At 43.4% G+C, this 23,149-nt stretch overlaps 2 protein-coding genes and 1 long non-coding RNA gene across 3 annotated transcripts; all 3 read left to right on the plus strand.

The window, feature by feature from the left end:
- Window positions 1-612: 612 nt before the first annotated feature.
- On the plus strand, window positions 613-3,144 carry LOC137913898 (uncharacterized). Its single transcript, XR_011106399.1, has 3 exons — window positions 613-910; window positions 1,398-1,459; window positions 1,543-3,144. It is a non-coding gene; the product is annotated as an uncharacterized lncRNA (long non-coding RNA).
- A 3,000-nt stretch (window positions 3,145-6,144) lies between these two features.
- Window positions 6,145-9,978, plus strand: LOC137913889 (mitochondrial glutamate carrier 1-like). The gene is made up of 9 exons (XM_068757510.1): window positions 6,145-6,274; window positions 6,446-6,568; window positions 7,846-7,901; window positions 8,135-8,225; window positions 8,295-8,410; window positions 8,605-8,776; window positions 9,057-9,220; window positions 9,675-9,750; window positions 9,837-9,978. Exons 1-9 carry the CDS (start codon window positions 6,216-6,218, stop codon window positions 9,976-9,978), a joined length of 999 nt encoding a protein of 332 aa, XP_068613611.1. The 5' UTR covers window positions 6,145-6,215.
- Window positions 9,979-13,588: 3,610 nt separating this feature from the next.
- LOC137913886 (bcl-2-like protein 13) lies at window positions 13,589-22,373 on the plus strand. Its single transcript, XM_068757507.1, has 6 exons — window positions 13,589-13,721; window positions 15,047-15,136; window positions 15,493-15,649; window positions 15,723-15,795; window positions 15,888-16,016; window positions 20,762-22,373. The coding sequence occupies exons 1-6, from the start codon at window positions 13,589-13,591 to the stop codon at window positions 21,788-21,790; spliced, it is 1,611 nt and encodes a 536-aa protein (XP_068613608.1). The 3' UTR covers window positions 21,791-22,373.
- Window positions 22,374-23,149: the final 776 nt, after the last annotated feature.

The following is a 23,149-nucleotide window of genomic DNA, read 5'->3' on the forward strand; positions in this document are numbered from 1 at the left end:
AAGTTTCACTTTTAAAGTGTCCAGGTAGGAAGGGTCCAATAAGTGTTTAAAATGTGGTTTTGATTGGAGTGTGTGTGTGTGTGTGCAAACGGGCGCAATTTTTGGCGTACAAAAACTATCAAAATTCTACCTCAAGTTTGGAGCTTTGCCGCACAGAAACATTAAAATGTATAAAAATAATTTGGATAACTTTTGATGCCCCAAGTCTCTAGATGGTGTACCCCCTAGGAGGAGTTCGTTCAAATTGATCATGCTGATTCAACAGTTTTTAAGCACCCAATGGGCGTCTGACCCGTCACTGACGCGCTCAGCAGCCAATGGGCGTCTGATCCGTCTCTCCGCGCAGCAGCCAATGGGAGTCTGATCCGTCACTGAGGCGCTCAGCAGCCAATGGACGTCTGATCCGTCTCTCCGCTCAGCAGCCAATGGGCGTCTGGTCCGTCACTGACGCGCTCAGCAGCCAATGGGCGTCTGATCCGTCGCTCCGCTCAGCAGCCAATGGGCGTCTGGTCCGTCACTGACGCGCTCAGCAACCAATGGCCGTCTGATCCGTCAATGACACGTAGAATGACGCAGATCTTTCGCGTTTCTGTACAGTTCTGCTAGCAGCTAAGCTAAGTCAGCTGCTGACGGTGTCGGAGATCGTAGTATTTTGTTTAATCGCTGTTGGAATAGTTCTGGCCCACGTCAAAGAGTTCGTTAGGATTTTATCGTGTGTGTCTGGGATGTATGGATGGGTAATTGACGGGATTTCGTCGCTATTTGAGCCCGTTCATGGGCAAAATCCCACCGAGTGGCCCAGGAAAGGTAACGTTAGCGACCCGGCGTGTTAGCGGGGGAACAGCAGCAACAGAACCACAGCAGAACCACAGCAGAACCACAGCAGACCGGCTAAACGGAACTAGCAGAGGTCGGTTAACGCTTCAATCGGTCGCTATGCTGTATTATGTTTGGGCTAATGGCTAATGCGTTCAATGAACTGTCCCTGAGTTACACAGGTGTGTCCTTAGCTTAAATAGCAGCTTGGAAAGTTAGCTGCACGACAGCAATCGGTCAATAAGTTCGCAAGGGTTTCAGTACTCGGTTAAGTTGTAGCTAGTTAGCCGAAAGCTCCGTGAAGTGATGCTCTTCCATGCTGCGTGGAGCTGAGTGAAGCTGCTCGTGATTCTGGTGCACCGCTAGCTTGTTAAGACGCTGTTTAGTTTCAGAACCTGTGTTCGAGTTCATTGACTCACTCAACAGTCCTAAATGTGTTGGACAAGGCTGAACATTTTCAGAGCAGGTGAACACAAATAAATATAACTTAAATGAAGTTACCCAAATTTGTCTTCAATTTGCTGATATTATGGTGTTGGGGAATGTATTAATGATTGATTGTTGTTTTTTTACTTTTACAGTGTTGATGTTGCGGACGGTGTTTCCCAGAGTGACCCGGTGGAGGTGAAAAGATGCAGAAGGGGTTTGTTTAAAAAAAAAAAGAAACAAATGTTGCTGTTAATTCCAAATAAAGACAGCTGTTGACATTTGTCTCCTGTGTTTCAGATGTAGTTCTAAGCTTTGTAAAGAAGACTGCGGTTGGGGTAGCAGGTCTGCTCATGCTCTGGAAACCGCTGACAACTATATCTGAAAAGCCCAGACATTATGAAGAGGTTTATGCGCCATTCATAAATAAATTGATTTTTACTCACCGTTAATCTGCCTGCAAAAAAAAACATGTTTTTGAATCCTATGTGTAAAACAAGGCATATAAATTATTATGGTTTCTGCCTGTGCTTCATTCATAACAAAATTGTGTGAAGGCCTTTCCATTCTCTTTGCAGAAATGAACTCTTAAAACAATTTCTGACTGGATAAATCACATGTCAAACTCACAGCCCAGGAGAATTACTAAATTTATTTTATTGAGGAAAAAGTAGTTGTAATCTTTTCAAATTGAACCTTTCAGGTCAAAATATTGCAGGAACCTGAGAGTTCAATAAGTGGAAAAAAAAACTGTTTGGCCTGCAACATAGTTTGAATTTTGGCCCCTTGCGTGATCAAGTTTGACGCCGGCAAAATCTAGAAAATGCATGCACTGTCTACATTCTATGAGCATCAATCTCTCTCTGCTCTATTCATTGAACTATAGAAGGTTACTATATTTGAGTGAACCAATCTGCCCTCAGGATAGTGTTTAGCTGTGAATGTAAAATGTCTCAAAACAGCAGCAACAACATCAAAATCCTGTGGTTAATCCTTCCAGAAAACAAATAGAATACCGTAATTTCTGGAAATGCATAAATTAGCCGCATCATTGCATAAGCCGCAGTGTTTAAAGTTGAGGAAAAAAGTAGCGGCTTATAATCCGGAATTTACGGTACACAGAAAGATATTACAGGTTAGGATTTTATTTTATTAGGAATTGTTGTTTACTGTTTAACAGCATACAAACTGTACCTTTGAATTATATTCATATGCCTCCATGACGACAAAAAAAAGAGAAAGTTGTAGGTGTTGGTCTTTTCTTTAAAACATGTTACACTTTATTCTTCCAGTTATTTACTTGTCTGAATATTGCTAATAGTTCTATCTTGGAGTAATGATTCGGTTTAGGCTCTTCAAGCTTTTTCAGTACGAACAGCCTTGAAATGAAACGGTAATTATCTTAATCTTGAAGAAGTGTGTCCAAAATGAAAAGGCAATGCCTTGAAGAAATGTTATCTATTAAATTGATAATTTAATTTATATCTTAAGGACTGCCACAAACAAACTCATCGGCATAATCTTATAATGGGTCTGGTAATTTCTCACAATGGAAAAACATCTGCAAGACATTTAAAGAACAGGATGTCACAGCTCTGCCAACATGAAACTATTTGTACTTATTTTATTTCGATTGCAGGAGAATTTTCCGATTGATTGTTTGATTATATGTGAATATTTGTTTTGATGATGATATATGCTGCCGAAATGGCTTTGAGTTATTTACTAATGTGTTAACTATTACTTGACGTGTTATGGTTTTTGACAACAGTGGGCAGTAGTGTCATTCAGACACAAAGGATGCAAAAGCAGTTGTCTTTTTAGCTATTCTACTCAAATGCACTGGTGAAGATGTTGCGCTGGCCAGTCTGAATGTGATCAAATAAATAATATTCATAGTGCCACCAGTATTCTTTATTTTTGCCTGATATTTTGTGTACTTGTGTCCCGTCAGGCCCGTCCGTTCTCTAGCCTGATCCGAAAATCTTGGACCAGTGTTAGTCGTTGTCAACAGCATGGCGAAGTTGAATGCCAATGGTTGACTCGTCAACTTGTCGTCTTCTGCATTGCAAAAGCAATAGCCCCTTACGCCTAGGATAGGCGCTCGGGCCTAAATATGGACTTGAAATAAATAAATAAAAACTTACCTGGAGATAGCATGTGGAAAAGATAAATGCAAAAAACGTTAGTAATTTGCTTTGATGTCTGAAAGGCAAGGAGAGCAAACAGAAGGTCTTTATGAAATATTTATTGAACTATGTGATTGGTCCTGGATTGCGGCTGTGTAATAAACATGCGGCAAAGACAAATTTAAAATGGATGTCGAAAAAAAGCTCAGGCTTTTTTTTTTAATCCCAGGTGTGGAAATAGGAAATAGGAAAACTGTCATGACGAATCAGTAGATCCATCTCGATACCGAATTATGGGGCCAGTTTGAGAGTTTATAATGAAACACATACTGCAAAAGCTACCCTACCTGACTGCTCAGAGCATGGTAACCCTAACCTAACCCTAATTTTAACAGTTTTTGATATCCCCACTAGGGATGAATAAAGTAGCTCTTCTTCTTCTTGTCCAGTTTAAACTCTTCTAAATAGATATCACAATGGCTTACTTTACACCTTTGCTTGAACTGATCTTTCAACCACCATTCAACAGTTACTTTAAACCTTATTGTTATTCGCTTTTTTTGTAAGCTAGTAATAAGACAAACCATACCAATGTCTGCTTAAGAATTAGTGATGATTCGAATCTTAACTGCAGCATAGAGAGGATATCTTTCACACATGTATGCCACATTTTTATAGCTTTTTTTTATTATTATTCAGTGCACAAAAATTCAAGAGACATTTTTTAAACCCCCTAAACTTGACATGCAGGGAACATCAGGGACCTCAGAGAATATTTGAGTATCTACGTCATAATAAGTTGTCTTTTTTCACGACTAAGACCACCTTTTTATTTTAACAGTAGACTAACTAATTACTCAAATTTTTAAAAATCCTTCATTTTCCCTGAGGGAGCCTTCCCAAGGGATTGACTTCTCTCTATCTAAATATGAAAGCCAGCTCAATGAGAGAAATGATCACCAATAGGCTTACTAGCTTATTTCCGTCAAGAAGAATCAATTCTTCAATCAATATTTATGAAAAAGTGGTTTGGGGCAATGGCTGGTTGTCGTGGTAGCGACATGTTGTCTTTGTTGGCATCCTTACATAAAAGTCGTGTCCATTTAACGCCTCTTTTACATATTTCAAACGATTAAAAAGTCCGAAACAGTGAGAACCATGTTGCTAAGACTCTGTTACCTAGGTAACAGATGTAAGGCTGTGAACGTTTGTAGAATTAAACATGCCTGGAAGTATTATGTAATACTGAGGCTGCTGAACAGTGAGTTCACTACTGATGGCCAGCCTTCACTTTGGCTGCAGATCAAGTTGAATAGTATATTTTCATGGAAACAAGACACACTTGCGTTGCCATTGTGTATGAATATCCCTGCTGTGTCTATGTTGTGTGTGTGTGTGTGTTGTCACAACAGGTCCACAGGCATAAGTTTGTATTGAGTTGTGTTAGTGTAGAGATGTGTTGCTGGGGCTGTGCACACAGAGTCCACCGACAGAGGGAGGGACTTGTGCAGCGGGACAATGCTGCCGTTTGTGCAATGGCCCCTGAGTGGCGGCTGACTCTCTTAGATCGCTCTCGCTTCACCACCGCTGCTGCATGCAATGTTAAAGTGAAAGGAATGTAGACAGCCTGATCCTGTCTGTGGGATGCACCGACAGAGGTAAGACCCCCCCCCCCCCCCCCCCCCACACACACACACACGCACACAGTGTTATGTCTCATGTGATGGAGGAAATTTAGGGCTTTTGAAAGCATTGAGGGGATTGTGCTTCATGATCTCAGTAAGCGAGTGCATTCTAGTGCAGATTTTAGGGGAAACAGAGATCTGGGAGCTGAAGGTTGGATTGTTTGAGCTTTGGCAGGGTCGCCACTGTGAGTGAATGAAGCTGAGCCAAGTTTCACAGAATGAGGCTCACTGAAAGGCATGTGTAGAATGTGACTAGGATCCCGCACTGGGAAAAAAAACTATGATGAAGACATGGATGGAAAAAGTTGAGCTAATGTAAATGGACAAAAAATAGGAATCTAAAAAATGGGATAAACCAAGCAAAATCTGGTTACTTCTACTGAGACGTGCAAGGATAGAGTGAGGGTTTAAAGCAGTAAAAAAATAAAGGTGGAATGGGCGTAGAGAGAGATTTAGAATAGCATTCAAGAGGGAGTTTGGGTGAGGAAGGAAAGGGGAAGAAAAAAAGGAAAAAACAGGACATGTAGAAAAGCAAGAACAGAAATATGAACCGCCTTTCTATTAGCCGTGCGCAACTCACTATGTTCCATCTCATTGTAGCAGTCCTTCGTGTGTGGATTGTAGAGGTCCTTGACTGTTCATGTAAGGTGTGCATTTGTCCATCCAAAGGGTAATCTTGTAATGTTATGATAGTTATTAAGCCATTATAATTATACAGTGCCTTTCAGAAAAGCAATACTCACTCCTCACAAAGCAGCAAAGCAAAGGTTCACTTAAGAATAATCTATTTCACATCCACTGCATGCTTTCTCTGTCTCTCTCTCTCTCTCTCTCGCTGTCCCTCCTCCCCCCTGAGCAGTGGGGGAGAGATTGTGTTTTGGTGTGAGGTACAGTCAAGAAGGAAAACTGGCCAGAAGACGTAGCATTAGTGGTTTTGGCCACAACAGCAAAAAGGGCGTCCACCTCGACATTTCCAAGGAGAAGGAAAGCGCCAGGCAGTCCAGTGCAGCCATATTAACAGAAGAAGAGCGAGCTGTTGGTGGGCCAGGTCAGAGAGGGGGGTTGGTGGTGACAACAGACAACAGTGACAACAGTGGACTGCATGCCAAAGTGTGAGCGAGAAGAGGAAGAGGAAACGGAAGACAAGTAGGAAGGGGCTATGGAGGAGGAGAGGGCCTTGAGCCAAGAAACAAGAAGGATGGCAGAGAAAGAAGTTCAGTAAGTGTCTTTGTTTTAGTAGCTCGGCGGGCAGGTCAGCATGAACTACCTGCCTGTGTGCGTCTGATTGTTAAATGCTGACTGCCCACTTTATTTGTATCTTTCTCCATGAACGGATGTTTCCCATTTTCATCGGTCTGTGTGTGCGTGTCTTTGCTGATCCCTCTACAGCCTCCCCGCTAAGCTGATTAATGGGGGCGTGGCAGGCCTCGTTGGTGTGACATGCGTATTTCCTATTGACCTGGCCAAGACCCGCCTCCAGAACCAGCAGGGCATCCTGGCGTACAAAGGAATGTGAGTTGGGCTCCCCTGACCCGGGATAACCTGCTGGCATCCTCGATCTGCCACATAAAATAGTCATTTTTACATGATGACGATTTAGTCTTCACAACTCAGAATGGTTTTGTTTTTGTTTTTAAACAATTGCTGTTATTGACAAAAATCTTTTAAATGTATCCTTGCCTTGAAGGTTCGGTAATGGCAGTCAAATGTTTTTCTGCATGTAAAGTATGCAAGAACGATTCAAACCAAATCAAAAAAGTCTAAAGCAAAATATGTTCTGCTGATTTAAAGGTGTAATAAGTGCTTGATGATGAATATATTTATTAGATAGAATGTTAGAGTACAAGTACAGTCACACAGTAGCATGTATTACAGTACAAATAAAGTCAAACATCCTGTCTAAGAGGAGCATTTCAAAAAAGCCCTTGCGGTCTTGTTTCCGTTGAAAGTCCTTCGTACATAAATCATCCATTTAAATCATGATTTAAATGACGCTCTAACTTGAGCTATAACAAAGTCTGATTATTTTGTATATCACAGAACTTAGTGACTCACACTGAATCCCAGAGGGGGGGGGGGGGGGGGGGCAGCACAGCTACACCCACTCATCCCTTATTTGGTGTCTGCTTTTGTCAGTTTGTAAAAATAATAAAAGTCACTCATTAGGTCATATTAGAAGTATCTGCAGTGCTTTCACAGCATTGTGACGGGCTTGTGATTTACAATTATTGGTAGCATTCATCGTTGTCATTTGAAATACATTAGTGTTAGCATTAGAGGGCTTTATAATATTTTTTTAATTACTTTAGCACAATCAAATGTAAATCTCAGATGTAAAAAGAAAAAGGTTGTGTGCTCAAAATACACAGAACTCTTAATTGCACACATCTGGTGGGCACCAATCCAGATGTCTGATTTGGGCGGACCCATCCTGTGTTTCAGACTGAGGTTTTCCACCGTGAGTCAGCAATGGAAAAATAGTGTGGGTAACTTATTCCCCTCAAGGCCAAACTCGCGGTTTATGCTCTTTCTCAAACTTGAAGAAAAAGAGATTTTCCACAAAACGGCTCATTCCGTTCATGAATGCTGTTCAGTGTGCTTTTGTGACATTACAGTGCATCTCTGTAAAAGGTGATGAATCTAATGAAGGAAGCAGAACAGTATTTCATTGTTATTCATGTATGTCCGTAGATTTAATGAAAATATATATTTATATATATGCATGTTTATGGCAGATTCTGTTTACACAGAAAAAAAAAAGGTTTTAATTTTAATTCTTGTCTTTAAAGGCTGGACTGCCTGACGAAGACGATTCGCTCAGAGGGCTATTTTGGATGCTACAGAGGTATTCTCATTTCTCATCCCCGTCACAAACAAGTGCGCTTTACTATAAACTTAATCCAGCTACCATTACTGTTGTTTCTCCTGCGGGCCTTTAATCTTTTGATCTTAATAACCAGACTGTATTGCTACCAGCCCACAGTTTAGCCATAAACTGCTGCCGTAGGATGGTTCTACTTGTGCGCCTCAGTGGAAAGTCAGATTTACCACTGTCACCACCTTGTTTGTGTTTTCCAGGAGCGGCGGTGAACCTCACTCTTGTCACGCCGGAAAAAGCCATCAAGCTGGCTGCCAATGACGTTTTCAGACAGAAGCTATCCAAGGATGGGTAATTTGATTGCTGCTCTTCAGTGATTCACTCGGAGACAGAGAATACTCTTAAACATCGTGTTTCCAGGCATTTGCCCCTGTGGGGGGAAGTGCTGGCAGGGTGTGGGGCTGGGACCTGTCAGGTGGTGGTCACCACTCCCATGGAGATGCTTAAGATCCAGCTGCAGGACGCAGGAAGGCTCGGTGAGTTGGTTAATTGGATTTTTATGCCTTGAGTTTGAGTTTTTTTCTTTATTTGTACACATACCGTTACAGTGTTTCAAAAGGATGCTAAAAGATGTAATCTCCAAATATCTTGAAGAATACTATCCAGGGAGGAAATGACGACTACACGTGTTTTGCTGTCTAACCTGCGACAGTCTGTGTTTGACCACCAGCTGCTCAGAGGCCTGCTCCAACTCCTGCTGCTCCAGCTCCACCATTAGTGGCACCCGCCCCGGTGCGACCGAGTCCTTCACCTCGGCCCTCAGCCACTCGCATCACCGCAGACCTTCTGAAGACTCGTGGACTGGCGGGTCTCTATAGAGGGGCAGGAGCCACCTTAATGAGGTTTCTCACACACACACACACACACTCCATGTTTTTAACTTCATTGGCCTCTCCTTTCACTCGTCTCCATCATCACTGCTTTAATTAGCTGGTTTCGCATTGCGTAATTCATATGATGAATTTCCTGACTCTTCTTCCAATCAACAACAATCAGTAGATTCCGTCAGTCTGACTGCTATGTAGCTATTGAATAGGACCTTCTATGACTTAATAATGCTTCATGTTTTTCAATTCATCCTATTTCTAACATGTAACCGCTCCATATCATTTCATCTTTCAGGGATGTCCCCTTCTCAATGATCTACTTCCCACTGTTTGCCAACCTAAACGCGCTAGGCCAGGAAGGAGCGGGGAAAGTGCAAGACAAGGCGCCGTTTTGGCAGTCGTTTGTGGCGGGATGCGTTGCCGGCTCGGTGGCAGCTGTGGCTGTAACGCCGCTGGATGGTGAGTGGGGGGGGGATAGAGAAAAGGAAAGATGATAGGAGAGGAGGTGGGGTAAGGATGGAGAGTTTAGCAGCCACAATAGAAGCAGGTGGAAAATAGACACCCAGTGCCGCAATGTTTCTGTCAGGGTTTGGTCCTTTAATTAAATATTCAAAGCAACTCAGTGATTATGGAACAACACAAACCATTGGTGACCAATACAAAACACGATCGCTCAGTTCAGTGAACCAATAAAGATTTGACTGATTCAGCCTCACTTGGTGTCAGTATAAGATAATATTCAGACACATTGTGTGACGTTACTGCTGGTCTTTATTCTACGGCATGTTAGTGATCGGCTGCAAGGCTGTGACTGTCATTGTGTCCTGTGGCCACAGCGGCTGCAGTTTGCTTTAGCCGACGTCAGCTCTGAGTTGTAACGACGCCACATTCTGTGTTTCAAAACCCCGTACAGTCATTAAGACTCGTCTGCAGACCTTGCAAAAAGGCGAGGGTGAGGACTCGTACAGAGGAATCGTTGACTGCACCCGGTACGACTTTCAGTCTGCAATACAACATTTTTGCTTGCCTATAAACGTGATCATGCATCATGTCCTGTGATATTTTCTTTTTGCAGGCGCATCATGACGCGGGAGGGCCCAACAGCTTTCCTGAAAGGTGCAGTGTGCCGTGCTTTGGTCATCGCTCCTCTTTTTGGGATTGCACAGGGTGTCTACTTTCTTGGGGTAGGGGAGGCGGTTCTAGGTTTGCTGACATAAAGTTTTATAACTGTGGTGGCTGCTTTGTCATCCCAACCCTCGTTGAATGATGACCGAGTGGATTCAGAGAGAGCGGAAATACCACAACTAAACAAATGGAGATGCTATATTAATATGCTATATTTACTAACATGTGGACTTCCAGGTTCACACTAATCATGCTTCTCTGGGGTTCTGCATGCTGTCAGCAGGGTTCAGTGGGTTAAAATGAGTCCTGTGCATGGGCAACTAATCTGAGGGTGTGCGTCTCCAGTTCTCTGGGTAATATTTTGTGCTCTCTGCAATACGTCCGGGTCTATCACATTCACTTTTCTATAAAGGTTGAGAAAAGTGCTTCTGCATGTTTGAGGCTATTACCTAAAATGCCTACACACCATTTGGTGTGTCGTAAAAAATTACACAGCAAATTTTTTTTAAACACTAATATTTGAAAATGTTTGATGGCAAAACCCGAAGCGTGCATTTGGCTTGATGTTAAATGCCAATCAGTTGAATGTTTGATACGTCTCCCTGGAAAAAGGAGCTTGATCTCCTTCTGCCTAACCGGTTATGCATTCCTCAAGTTCAAACTGTGAGGTCAAGCTGTAATCTTAGATTCCTTTGCTGGACAAGGAGGTGCCACCTGGCAGAGAAACTAAAGTCATTTGCTAATCTGATGGTAATGCTTTAATCCCTACTAGTGTACGATATAACACACATGCCTCACTTCCTGCTTAATGGCCACAGGTTAGACTACTGGGTCACCGTCTCGTAGTCCTGACATCTTTCTAGTGTCTTAAATCATTTGTGGAAAGCCTAAGGCCTTGTTTACTTCTTAATTACACCTCCATTCCCCTCCCAAATAAGAGGTTGCTTCAACTGACGTGTCAACAATATTTACATAAAATGCAGTTAAAGCCTTGAATAAAGCATTGTTGAGTTAATTAAGCATTTTTAAATCGGTTAAGAAACCTTGATTTGGTATTCGGGGAGGACAGTTCTATTTTTTTAGACCTTTGTGGAAAGCATGGCATCTCGTCTTGGCTGCCATCTGATATAACTGAGTCCACTAGGTGGCGCCAAAATGCACAGCAAGAAGAAACTGCTTATTTACATGCTGTAAATAAAGATGTCTCAAAAACTCTGAGGTTTCTCATTGAAATGTATTTCTTTGGTTTGTTGTTTATAGTCATTTTAGACTATAGTCCAAAAATTGTAGAAGAAGTACGTGAATATCTTTGGTGACTTTGTAGCTTTGACTACTTTATCAATCAGGCTGTAGAACAACACATTTCCCTGAACAATTGAAAGGAGAACATTTTGCAAGGACATAGCAAATTAAATAAGTAATTAAACCATATGTATGGACTTAAAATGGGATGTTTCCCATGATGCACTCGAGGCTGCTGGTGAGACTAAAGTCCGATTGCAGGAAAATGAAATGGATGGAAATGGAACTCAGAATGAACCAGCAGTTGGAAAACAAGAGGTTTTGTAATTCAAATGTTTGCAGACAACGACCTCCCAGATCGAGCCGCTGCACTCGATGGATGAACTTGAGATCAGTCTTTCTCCCCTTTCTCCCTAGCTTTATATAAAAAGCTCAAACCCTTTTTGCCCAGTGTTCAAAAACACATTTAATATGACCTGTGTCAAAGAATTATAGCCATAAATGATTAATTAGTAAGTTCTGCCTTTGTAGAATCTACAATCCATTGTTTGCCCACTGTTAAAACGATTACTCTTTTAAGTAACCCCTCCAGCTAAATGTGTCAAACTTCCTTTAGTGCTCTAAATACTTCATTTTCAGCTCTATCACCATTTGATTTTGCATGTCTTCACTATTAAATTACAAAAGCGTTGCTTGTTCCATATACAATGTTAAAGCAAAACTTGTTTGGGTCTGTATTAAAAGGTTCATTTATTCAATGTTAGCCCGTGGCTTTGATTAATTTTACATTTCGGCCCACCGTGAATTCGAGTTTGACACCCCCGACCAATGCACCTAATTTGCATGTTTTTGATTGTGGTAGCAAGCAGGAGAACTCTGAGAGAACCCACGCAGACACGGGGTTAGGGTTAGGACATTCAAACTCCTCACAGAAAGGCCGCAAGCCAGATTTGAACCTGTGACCTTCTTGCTGTGAGGCAACTTTAATTGCTCTACACTGACACCGTGCTGCCGAAACAAGACTCAAGAGACAAGCAGTCAAAATGTCAACGGTTCATTTATAGATCATCAAAGATTCAACAGAAAGGACTCCCTCAAAAGGAAATTTAATCTACAACTCAGTCAGAGCTCAGTTTAAACCAACAACACAATGCCCTTTCTTCTGAGAAGAAAAATAACAAAACATTTAAAACTCAAATCCTGCTAACAAACCCGCGAACCCGCTGTCGGGGCCTTTAACAACACAGAGCTAATGGCTAAATGGCTTTACCTGCAGGCATGTTCCATGACGGGTGCAGAAAAGAGTAGGACAACCTGCAGGGGCAAATACTTTCACATAACCCCTTACTATTTAAATTAACTATTTGGAGCTGAATGCTACATTTATTTTGAAGGTCGCAACCGGAAGTGGTTGTATTCTCGCTAGCCTGTTTAGCATCAGAAGCACGCTTGCTACTAGAGCTACTGCTGCCAGCCGGGGTCTGTGGCGCATATTTCAATCAACTTGACGTTTGTCAACACCTGTTTTGCCTTTGGACCAAGGACGGTAAGAAATGGACTCCAGCCACGTTTAACTTAGAATCCAATTGGGGTGTGTTTAGCCGGGATGCTACATAAAGGTGTAATATCAAGCTAGCTTATGTTTATAGCTCCAGCGTGTGCTGAAATGTTGCAGTGACAGCTTGTCTGCCTACTTTTTCAGTGGAGCAGGCGTGTTGTTTTAACGTCAGCTAATTATTTCACGAGGAAGACTAGTCTGGTTATGAATTCACCCCCGAGCGGGGACAACATCGGAGTATTTTGTAGCCCGTTTTCATTTTAGAAAATGAATTGTGACAACTATTTAATTGAGTTCCTGCGACTGTAATGGTCATAATTTTTTTTTTATTTGAACTTTGTAACGTGTAGCTGACGCTTGCTTTGTCAAGTCGGAAAGAGGTTTTATTTTGACAAGTAGAGCCGGAAGTCAATTTGTTTGGTAAGCTTGACGATCAATCTCACTCAAAGTTCGCATTGGCGTCACCGGCCCCCTTGATGTGGACTGATAAACTCGGATTTAATTTGCTAGCCAGTGATTCTCGCGAAAGTTGCTTCATTTAAAAAAAAAAAAAAAGAGTTTAAACGAAATTTGTTTAGGGAGGCGACAAAAAAATATGACACTAGAAATAGTTTTGTTTGTTTGTTTACCGTCCCTTTGCCAGATGGGCCAGTGGCCACCTGACGTGATGTGTGCCTGTGATGACTTTGCTTTATGACCAACACCTCTTTGTAGTTTAATATGTCATCACGACTTTTCCCCCCAAGAGTCTTATTAGATTTCCTTAAATTCTGTTCATCAAAATTTCACCAGAATTGTCTGGACTGCGAGATAAACAAGCTCCTTTGGTTGTTCTTCAGGTGAGACGTCCCGCTTTGACCAGAAGAGCTTATGCGCCTGAGCGTCTGACGCTGGTCGGTTCGATGGCTACCTCAGGTTCCGCCCCTTCTGCCTCCATCACCGCCGTCACTGTGCCTGAGGACTTCCATTATGAAACCAAATTCATTGTGCTCAGCTACCTGGGAATGCTTCCCGTCAATAGGTCACAGACTCCAGGTCAGGAGAAAGCCCTTTCTTCTCATTGTTATGTTAGTTTAGCACAACCTGCTGGATTTATTTTTATTCTGTATAAGCGGTGAAGGCGTGGTTTGTACTGTCTGACGCGTGTCGTGGCAAACGTCACACGCAGCACAAAAATGGAGTCGCGCACGCGTGCAAGCGCGACGGTAACATTCTGGGTGGCGTACGCTTGCTGCCAGCAGTGCTCTCGTATGGTTCGACCTTTTCGGACATTAGTTTAGAACCATAATTATGTGGGTGTAGTCCTTTGTGTGTATATATATGTAATTTGGTACTCTAAACTGGACTACAGTCCTTCCAGTATTTCTAAAGTAGCCATTGCTTGTCCTGAAAATGTCTTTTGTACTGCTCTTGTGTCTAACGTAAAAACACGCATGCAGTGGAATATTTACGAACCGTTTTTAACCTACAGTTATTTACACACGTGTGTTGTGTGCAGTTGTGTGAATCCGCATCCCATACCAGCCAACAACATTTCGTGGCTCTTACGATGTGCACTGATATCTTTGGCACAGCGTGCTAAGAAAGAGACGGGGGTGTCCTCTCCATTTCCTGTCCGTTTTATTGTTGCGCGCTTGCTTTGACTGGGTGAAGAATGGCCGAGGAGTGGCTGATCCCTGCTTTCCGCTCGAGCCCTTCCAATGTCTGACAGTCTGTCATGCGCAATCTGCGTAGGATCACTCACACGCCGGCGAACCAAAGTAAAATAGTTGGCCGGCTAGCTGTCTGGCTTAGCGTTAAAACAGCAACGATCCCTGCAAAAATCCACACGGTCCTCGGGGGCGTTCACGTGCGCGCTGCTGGACACGGAATGAGGGAGTGGGCCTCTCTTCTGTTCCTGTTACGATAATGTCTAAGTTCGTTTTTCACCATGAAAACATGAAATGAAATCATTTCCGGTCGGGTGCTAAATCGTAGACGAATGAGGATGTGTCTTTTTCTCTTTTTCCTTCAATGGAATTGAATGAATATTACGACAGCTGCACCGTGGCCTGCCGACGTGTCCCCTTCTGTCGGACGTTAGGATTGATGGACACGCGTAGCTCATTTGTTGCGCAAATAGTTTTTTTTTATTGGTGTTGTGATTCACAAAGCATGAGCTGGTCGTAAATCTGCTGACAAACATTTGTACCTAATAAAGTTTCCTGACACATTTAATTGTTGTAAACGTAGATAAAGGTGCAGATGAACATCTTAATCACAAAATGCTTTACAAGCGCCTAAATGTGTTGAGAAAAGCGTGTGATGCTTTATTAGGATTCTGGCTGTGGCTTTACACGTCGTGTTTTTATCGCCGTCAGGAGGTTCCCAGGATGAGAGAGAGAAGATTACAATGATAAAAGGGCAGATAAAGGAAGAGCTGCGACGGCTTGAAGATGAAATCACTGCCTGTAAGTGGACACACACACACACACACACACACACACACGCGTGCGCGTCTTAGGGTTACCCTCTGTAAAATGTTTAAAATGCCAGTGAAATTCAGTTCTCTATTGGTTCACATTTGAACTATTCTATTGCTATTGAACATTACTCTGAAGAGAAAGGGAAGCCATATTCAGAACTTTCTTTTATTCTTTACATTATCCAGCGTTCTTTGCATCACGTTGGTCTGTTTGTGCGAAGGCATCGTCAGGAGATCAATATTTGTCAACGTGAGCCGTGCAGGGTTTCCTCGGGGCCAACCTGGACGGTCTTCACTCCACGTGCGATATATTTCTCTTTCCTGCGTCTGTGTTGTTTCCAGCCTTTTCCACAACGGGATCTAACCGACACCCGTCGCTGGTGTTCAATCCAACCAATCCGGAGACCTCTATTGAGGACCACCTTGCTGCAGTGGGAGACGGGGTGGCCAGAGATCTGGACACACACCTAGCAGCAGCCGTACACACACTCCTCACAGGGTCAGTTTGCAGCATTCTGACAAATAGTGCACACTTCATGTTTATCACGCATGATTTTGTGTGTCTGTTTCAGGCCTCTGGACTACCACACATTTAGACGCACAACGATGGATCTCTCAACACACACACAGGGAGGCTGGAGTAAAGTGTGTTTTAATTATATTATTTTTGACGCTCAAAGACCTGATTTAGGACTCGGCACAAGGACATGTTGCATCTGCTCTGCGCTCTCTCCCAGGTGTTGGTACCGTTGGTGCTGTTGCAGGCTTTACAAAGCGAGGGCCAGCCCCTCACTGCGCTGCTACACCTGGGGGTGCGCCTCCTGGAGGAGGATGAAGCGGGCTACATCATCCAGCAAGGGGGATGGGTGAGTCTCTACGCACATGGTGGCAAAAAAATATTCCATGCATGTTCTGATGTCTAATTTTTGAATCGCCTGGATGTCGAAAACTAATTTTGTTTTTAATAGAAGTTTGAGTTAGATGAGGATGAGATTAGAATGCAATGACGCTGTCGTTAGCGAGTCCTCTTACTGTCACCAGTCCCATAATAGTCATAATATGACTCTTACCTTGAAAACATGCCTTTAGAATTTTAATCATACTTTTAATTCTACAAAATAAAAAAATATCTATCTCCACAAAACTTCAAGATCTCTTTATATGTTTTTGAGGTATGAAAAGAAAAGAAAAAAAACGCTAACTGAAGTTAATTAATAATTTTGAGGGATAAGTTTCTTAGTTATTTGTATAATCATAGGCAGCGACTCATCTGTTCACTCGGCTTCTTTGTTGGATGAAGAACTAAACTGTGTGCCGGGGTCGTTTGTGTGTTGGAAGATGGAACGAAATCTAACAGGAGATGACCACAAACCTCAAAATAACCAGATGAGGGCATCAGTATCCTTCCAGTGCACTTCGTAGTGTAGTTTAAACCTCACAGGAGACGGCATACTTCCTAATAGCCATCTTAATTTACACATTTATTTCAAAATACATTTGTATTAGGCTATATGAGCCAAATCTAAAATACAAACCAATAACCATGATACGAACTAGATGCTCGCAGTATAGTCAGTGGTCAATGCAAACATGACAGTAGAAATAACTGAGACTTTATTTCAACAAAATGATTTTGAAGTTGCTCGGAGGTAAAAGCAAGTGTGTGACTATTTACCCCAGAGCTGTAATAAATGGAGCGCTGCTCCCGCAGATGGCCCCATTTCAATGAGGTCATCACGCTGGTCACATGACGTGTAAGCCACCACTCTGGTCACCGTTATTTCATAACCGTGATGCTCTTCCTGGTTTCGTGCGATAGCTAGTGAATGAAAAAAGAGCCATAATTGCTCTGGGTTACGTCACGGAGAATGGGTCGGCTGGGGGCCGGGTCAGGATCAGCGATGGGAAAGGGGGGGGGGGGGGGCATATGAAGGAGGGGGTGAGAGAAAGAGAGTGGAAAGTGAAATCTCCACTAGTTTGACGGCTGCTTGTGAGCACGGCCTCCTCAGACGGCTACCTCCGGTCTACCCGCGCCATTCTGTGATTTGAGGTTTGTCTGTTCAACGGAGAGCAGGACGACTCGCCGAGGTAAACATGTTTTACTTTTCACGTTGGAGCGTCGAGACCTTGCAAGTGTGTGACCGTGCAATAGTGGCAAGCTCTTAATGGAGGAAGTGTTCCCAGGTCTCATCAGTGCTGACATGTTTGCATGTAAATACTTTCTCCCCTTTGAGTTTTGTTATCGTGCAATCGGCTCTTTCTATGAACCGTGAAGGCACAAACGGATAATGGAGGAGCAGAAAGATGGTTCTTTATCATATTTGTCACTTTAGATTTCGTATTCTACTCTTTCTGGTGGTTGTTTGTGTTGAAATAAAAGATCTTACATTTACAGATTAAGACTGATGTCTTCTCTTCCAGGACATCAGTGCGACCGCAGCCTGAACGAAGCATCGTGTTTTATGGAACTCTCACAAAGCCGTTGTTGCTTCCATCAGAATACAATAAGGATTATTATGTTACGTACGCTTCATCTGGCACGAACAAAAAGCAGCAGACGAGAACGCAGCCAGGGAACAAGGAGGCGAGGCGGGGGTGAATGAACGATCTGAACCAACAGGCGTGTGCTTTGAAACCAATTCTAAAATTAGACTTATACCACAAAGTTGATGCTTACAGATAATTTTATTTGAAGATGATATCAAACCTCTCTGGATAATCTGAGTTTGTTCACAGCCCCCCCCCCATCTGTCTGTTTGGATTATGGCATGCTCTTGTCGGTCAGACGGTTGTCCTCCAGTGAGAACTGAGCGTGCACAATGGTCACTTCATATTACAGACTTTATGAGTGTGATGGAATTGCACCGGACCTTTGAGCAAGACGCAATGAAGAACTGCATTGTTTTACTCTCATGTTTGGTAGTAAAATAATATAAAAGTAATAAATCAGCTCCTCTAGGTTACTGACTTGCTGCTGCGGTGATGATGATGATGATTTTAGACGCTGCGAAGGTTCCGCGCTGGCCTTGCATGCAACGCTGCACAGTGTAACGCTGGTCCTGTGTGTTATATAAGCCCCCCCCCCAGGGTGAAATGCGTCCATGCATCACTGTTCTGCTGTACTGACGGGAGACTGGAGTTGACGGATTATGAACCTGCACGCAAACAGCAGACTGACTGAAAATGGAATTTCCCCAACGTTGTCAGATTCCGTGAACACGTTAGGTCCTCACTTATTACATCACTGATTGAAATGCTGAATTTGGAGAATAATCCAAATTCGCATACCGCCTCAGGAGGAGGTATGCGAGTAAACTGAGGGGTTAACGGTTTCTTTTCTACAAATGTAGCGCTAACTTGTAACCAGCCCCAAAAGATGGCAGCTATTGTTGCTTCCCAAAATGTTTGGGGCAGTGTGCGTTGCTCCGCCCTCCGATGATGGGGAGGGCGGACGTTCCTTGCATGCGGTGGAAGGTCGTGTGAGAGGGACCGACACGCGGCTCTAGAGCAGGAGGGCGATTCTTGCAGTGAGGGATTGTCTTCAGGCGACGGAGGGTGGAGAATCTGTTAAACATACGACAGCTGAGGACTGGAGGAGTTGGTATCGGATTCACAGCGTCAGGACGCTGGAGGACGACGGGAGAAACAACAGATTCAGATGGGATTTACCAATCGGGTGAAATTCTTTTCATTTTTTTCCCCTTGTTACATCACTGATGCAAAACAATATTGTTTATCCATCAGTTTCACTTTCAGACAGAAAGGTTGTGGCATGAAAACTGTCCTGCTTGAGAGTTAGACTTGTAAAATCTGTAAGAAATAGCTCATTGGCTGGCGCTCATTCTTGTTCCCAGCAACGAAAGTGACTCCATCCAGTTCTTGGGTGAATAATCTTCTCTTAAATCTAACGTCCTTTTTGAGGTTTGATTTCAGTTGAGATGCAACATATGTGAGAACCAGATAGAAGAAGAAACCTGGACTTGATGTGCAGAAGGATTGATTAGCGTTTATCTTGAATACCATGACAACGCTGCCCTTCTGTCAGGGGGAGCCTGCAGGTTATGGGTTTGGTGAAACTCTTGTTCTTGCATGCAAATCAGCTTAAGGAGAAAGTGAATGTTAGATAACTATGAAATGCCGTTACAGTTAATCTCTTCCCTGCCTGGCAGGATGAAACTGTCATTGCAGTGTCCTTGGGGGGAATATTTAAATATTCATTTAAATATAATGTTGATGTAGGTCAGTAGTAGTTTACATACTGTATGCTGATGGAGCAGATTTGGCCAGCAGACATAATAAAAAGACCAAGATGTATTTTCATTTACTCAAATGGGACCTTGTGTGTTTTCTGGCGTTCCGACTGTCGTTAAGTTGGATGAGAATGACACAGAAGGGAGGAAAAGATGCTTTGATAAGAACTGCGGGAACAGCTTGTCACTTCTAGCAGCAGACGGGTACCTGAGTCAGCTTGTTGATGTGAGCTGGTTGAGTTACCCAAAACAATATTTATATATTTGTGTGTATATTTCTGTCTAACTTTATATTTCTCTAATAATTGCAGTGAAGGTCTGTGTTGTTACTTTGCTGCAGTATATTTGCTTCTTATGTAAAGTAAGTGCAACACTCAATCCAGGGATTCAGCAGTAATTCTCTCTATTTGCTGCATTCATTTACACACAGATTTTTCTTCGTATAGTGCTGACAGATTATTTTTATGCAATTCCGTAGAAATATTTTTCCTGTAATTTCTATCTGCCTATAAAAACATTTGGTTTCTGCTGCTATCGTAACCTCCTGTAATCCTGCCGACACCCTCCAGACACGGAGCACGTCGGTACATATTTGTTATTGTGCTCACTGGCCTTTAGTTACAGCCTCACACTGTTTGTTCTGCATCCCACCACGAAGCAAAGTGAGCTGATGGTGCTGCTACCATGTAACCCTTCATGACTTTATATCATCTGTTATATAATAGGAGCTTTGCAGATGACCTTATTGCTCGATGGTTGGCAGCTCTATTCCACTAGGTGGCAGTCGAGCCTCGCTTAAAGCAGGTTACAGTGACGTCATCAGGGTTGTCTGTGATGCGTTTTACTGCACTTTGTTTTGAAGGTTTGTGAGCAAGAAGCGACCAATATTATTTTCAAGCCCATTTAAAATGGAGTATATAAAACCTATCAAACTAAAGTGACAACAAAATATAAACCACCTTGTTACCTACCTTTTCATCACTAGACTCTTTATTTAATTTTATTTGTGTACTGTAAAACTTTATTTTACACAAGGTTATTTCCAGCTCCTCGCCACGGAGCTAAAACCAAGCGCTCCCCTTCACCGTCTGTCGCCCAGCAGCTGCAGTGTTTCCTGATCACATGCATTGAAGAGAGGTTTTTTTTTTTTCTTTACTCTTTTTAGAGCACAAAATAGCTTTTCATTTGTTTTCTCTATTCATGTTGCACCAAGTTTAAAAATATGTACAGCCCAGTTTGAGAAGACCGTCTCCCCAGCAGTTCTTCATTTAACGTCTCAAAGTTCAGCCATCATCATCATCATCATCATCACATTTTTATTGTATGCATTTTGCTCACAAATCTCTATCTGTGTCCCATAGAGTGCAATATTCAGCCTTGGGTCCGAAGAAGACCGATGTGTAACCATCGCTGAAGACAGCAACGACATATACATCCTCTCTGGAGAGCAGCATCCGGACCGCTGCAGCCCACCCTCGCCACTTCTCTGCACTGCAGACGACGGCAGTGAGCAGAGCTCCTGGCAGACGGAAAGCTTTCCCGTCTCTCTTGCCGGCCACGAGTCTTGGGCACAGGTTGGTCTGATGGACCCCGAGGACGTCAAGAGCCTGGACAGCAACGAGGGCGCTGCTCTGGCTGAGGAACGCAGTGAGAACAACTCTTCAAACTCGGACATTGTCCATGTCGGGCGTGAGGAGGCGGAGCTGCTCGAAGAAGGCGGCGAAGTTGGGGCAATAGAAGAAAGCATGATGAGCGTTTTGGGTACCGAGAGTGAGCTGGCTGAGCTCAGGGAAGAGTTTAGGGACCTGATTCCTCTCGTTCCGGGGCCAACTGAGGACGACTCCGCAACCCCAGCCTCCCTGCTCTCATTAGAGGAGGCATTTGTTATAGAGGCGCCTGTAGTCCCGTCAGCAGAGTCTTCCCTCATCTCATCAGAACCAGAGCTGCTTCTGCCAGTCCCAGAAGCATCTGCACCCCCTCCCTCTGATCCAGAACCTGAAGCACCTTTACCTGTTCCCGCGTTCAAATCGGAGCCTGAGCCAGAAGAACCAGTCCCTGCCCCAGTGCCTGCTGAAATGACACCCCCATCGCTTGCCAAGGAAGCCGTAGCAGCACCAGCAGAGTCGGAAGATGTCTCAAAGCCAGAGCCAGAGCCCATTTCAGTGCCTCCCCAGCCAGAGCCAGAACCAGAACCAGAGACCGTGGCAGTGCTGGAGCCCTTACAAGCTGGACCCCCTGTTCCTGAGGCTCCCCGAGAATCCCGAGGAGAGGAGCCGCCGGTGCGGCAGGAACCGGAATCGGAGCTCCCAGTGCTGCTTTACGGCGGCGCTGCGCTGGTGGCCCTCGCTGCCGTGATGGCATACAGTGTCATTAGCTATAGGAGGAAGTAGAAGAGTATCTTTGTCAAGGAAGAAAAATAAAACACTTAAGGTAGAAGTAGGTGTATTAGTACGCACAAGCTGGGACTCTCCTTGCAAATTGTGTTGGATTTATCAGAGGTTGCCCCCCCCCAAAGAAAAAGAAAATACAAATAAATAGGTCTGCTATGGTTAAGGTCTGAAATCAGTTTCACATCATCCCTAACCTCCGCTGGGCCTGCCTGCTTCACGGCAGCAGAGAAAGGAACACGACGCACTCCACCGCTCGCCCTGGTTTTAATGTTCCTCTTCTCTGAATCAGTTTTGTTAAAATTCTTAGGAATACTTGTACATTTTTCAGTTTGACTACTACTTTGTGTTTTTTCCGTTTGAATCTGTGCAATCCTCTGACAATCCCTTGGCTAAAGCGATACGACCCCAAACCGTCTGTCGAGGCGACTAAAGGCTGCACAGCTTCATTTTCCTTGTCTGACAGTTGGTCTGATGCCTTCTCTTACAAACGAAGCAAATGTGTGGAATCTGATTCCTGTGTCGCTTTATGTTCCTTATTTCCATCTTGCAAAGGGATTTGTACGACTTTACTTGTTCTATTTTCTTCCGTATTAAAGAATGGTTGAACGTGTGTAAATGTGTCGGATGCAGAACCGTGGAATCTTTGGAAATAATACATCAACCACACTCCTAAAACTCAAGGCCCTTTGCTGTTCTACCATGAGTATGTAAATCTGACTATTGTGAAGGTCTAAAACATTTAACCCTTTTGTGGTGTTAGGGCCCGAACGGACCCGTTTCAAGAAAGTAAAATGCAATTAATGGCGTCAAACATTTTTTAATCGGAACAAGGCTTATAGTATGTGCTCATGGTGGCTATTTAAACACAAAAACACTAGTGTTTACCATTTTAGCATGTTCTGAATGTCTTCTAGAAAAAAAGTTACATTGGTGGTTTTAGGGTCTGAACGGACCCGGTATAGAAAAATGACTACAGACATCAGATTGATTCATAGAAAGGCTATGCTCTGTAGGTCACGTGTGGCTCAATCAAGGTTCACATGTATCTGGACCTAGAGGGTTTCCCAACCACAGGTCCGCTCACAGGGAATACAAGCACGGCATTAGTTGACACGATTTATTTGACACCCTAAAATAGGCTTCCCTTTTAAACACTATACAATACTTTAAAACAAAGGAAGCTATCAAACTAATAACCGCGGGTCTCAAACAAAATAAACACTAAGGCTAGTAAAAGAGGAGAGGCAAATAAAGAAAGCGTGAGGCCGGGAACGAGAGAGGGGAAGCCCCCATTATCCCCCCCTCATCAGTGGCAAATGAGCTACAGGTGCTCCCTCCCACACCTGCCTGCCTAATTAC

The sequence above is a fragment of the Brachionichthys hirsutus genome, unplaced genomic scaffold (assembly GCF_040956055.1).
Source record: "Brachionichthys hirsutus isolate HB-005 unplaced genomic scaffold, CSIRO-AGI_Bhir_v1 contig_1409, whole genome shotgun sequence".
In the NCBI taxonomy this organism is placed as follows: Eukaryota; Metazoa; Chordata; class Actinopteri; order Lophiiformes; family Brachionichthyidae; genus Brachionichthys; species Brachionichthys hirsutus.

Excerpts from the sequence above, each read along its gene's own strand:
- LOC137913886 (XM_068757507.1), top strand. The coding sequence starts at position 13,589 with ATGGCTACCTCAGGTTCCGCCCCTTCTGCCTCCATCACCGCCGTCACT. Across the intron at positions 15,650-15,722 it reads GTACACACACTCCTCACAGG|GCCTCTGGACTACCACACAT; the intron begins GTCAGTTTGCAG and ends TGTCTGTTTCAG. Across the intron at positions 15,796-15,887 it reads CACAGGGAGGCTGGAGTAAA|GTGTTGGTACCGTTGGTGCT; the intron begins GTGTGTTTTAAT and ends GCTCTCTCCCAG.
- LOC137913889 (XM_068757510.1), top strand. The coding sequence starts at position 6,216 with ATGGAGGAGGAGAGGGCCTTGAGCCAAGAAACAAGAAGGATGGCAGAG. Across the intron at positions 6,275-6,445 it reads ATGGCAGAGAAAGAAGTTCA|CCTCCCCGCTAAGCTGATTA; the intron begins GTAAGTGTCTTT and ends ATCCCTCTACAG. Across the intron at positions 8,411-8,604 it reads GCAGGACGCAGGAAGGCTCG|CTGCTCAGAGGCCTGCTCCA; the intron begins GTGAGTTGGTTA and ends TTTGACCACCAG.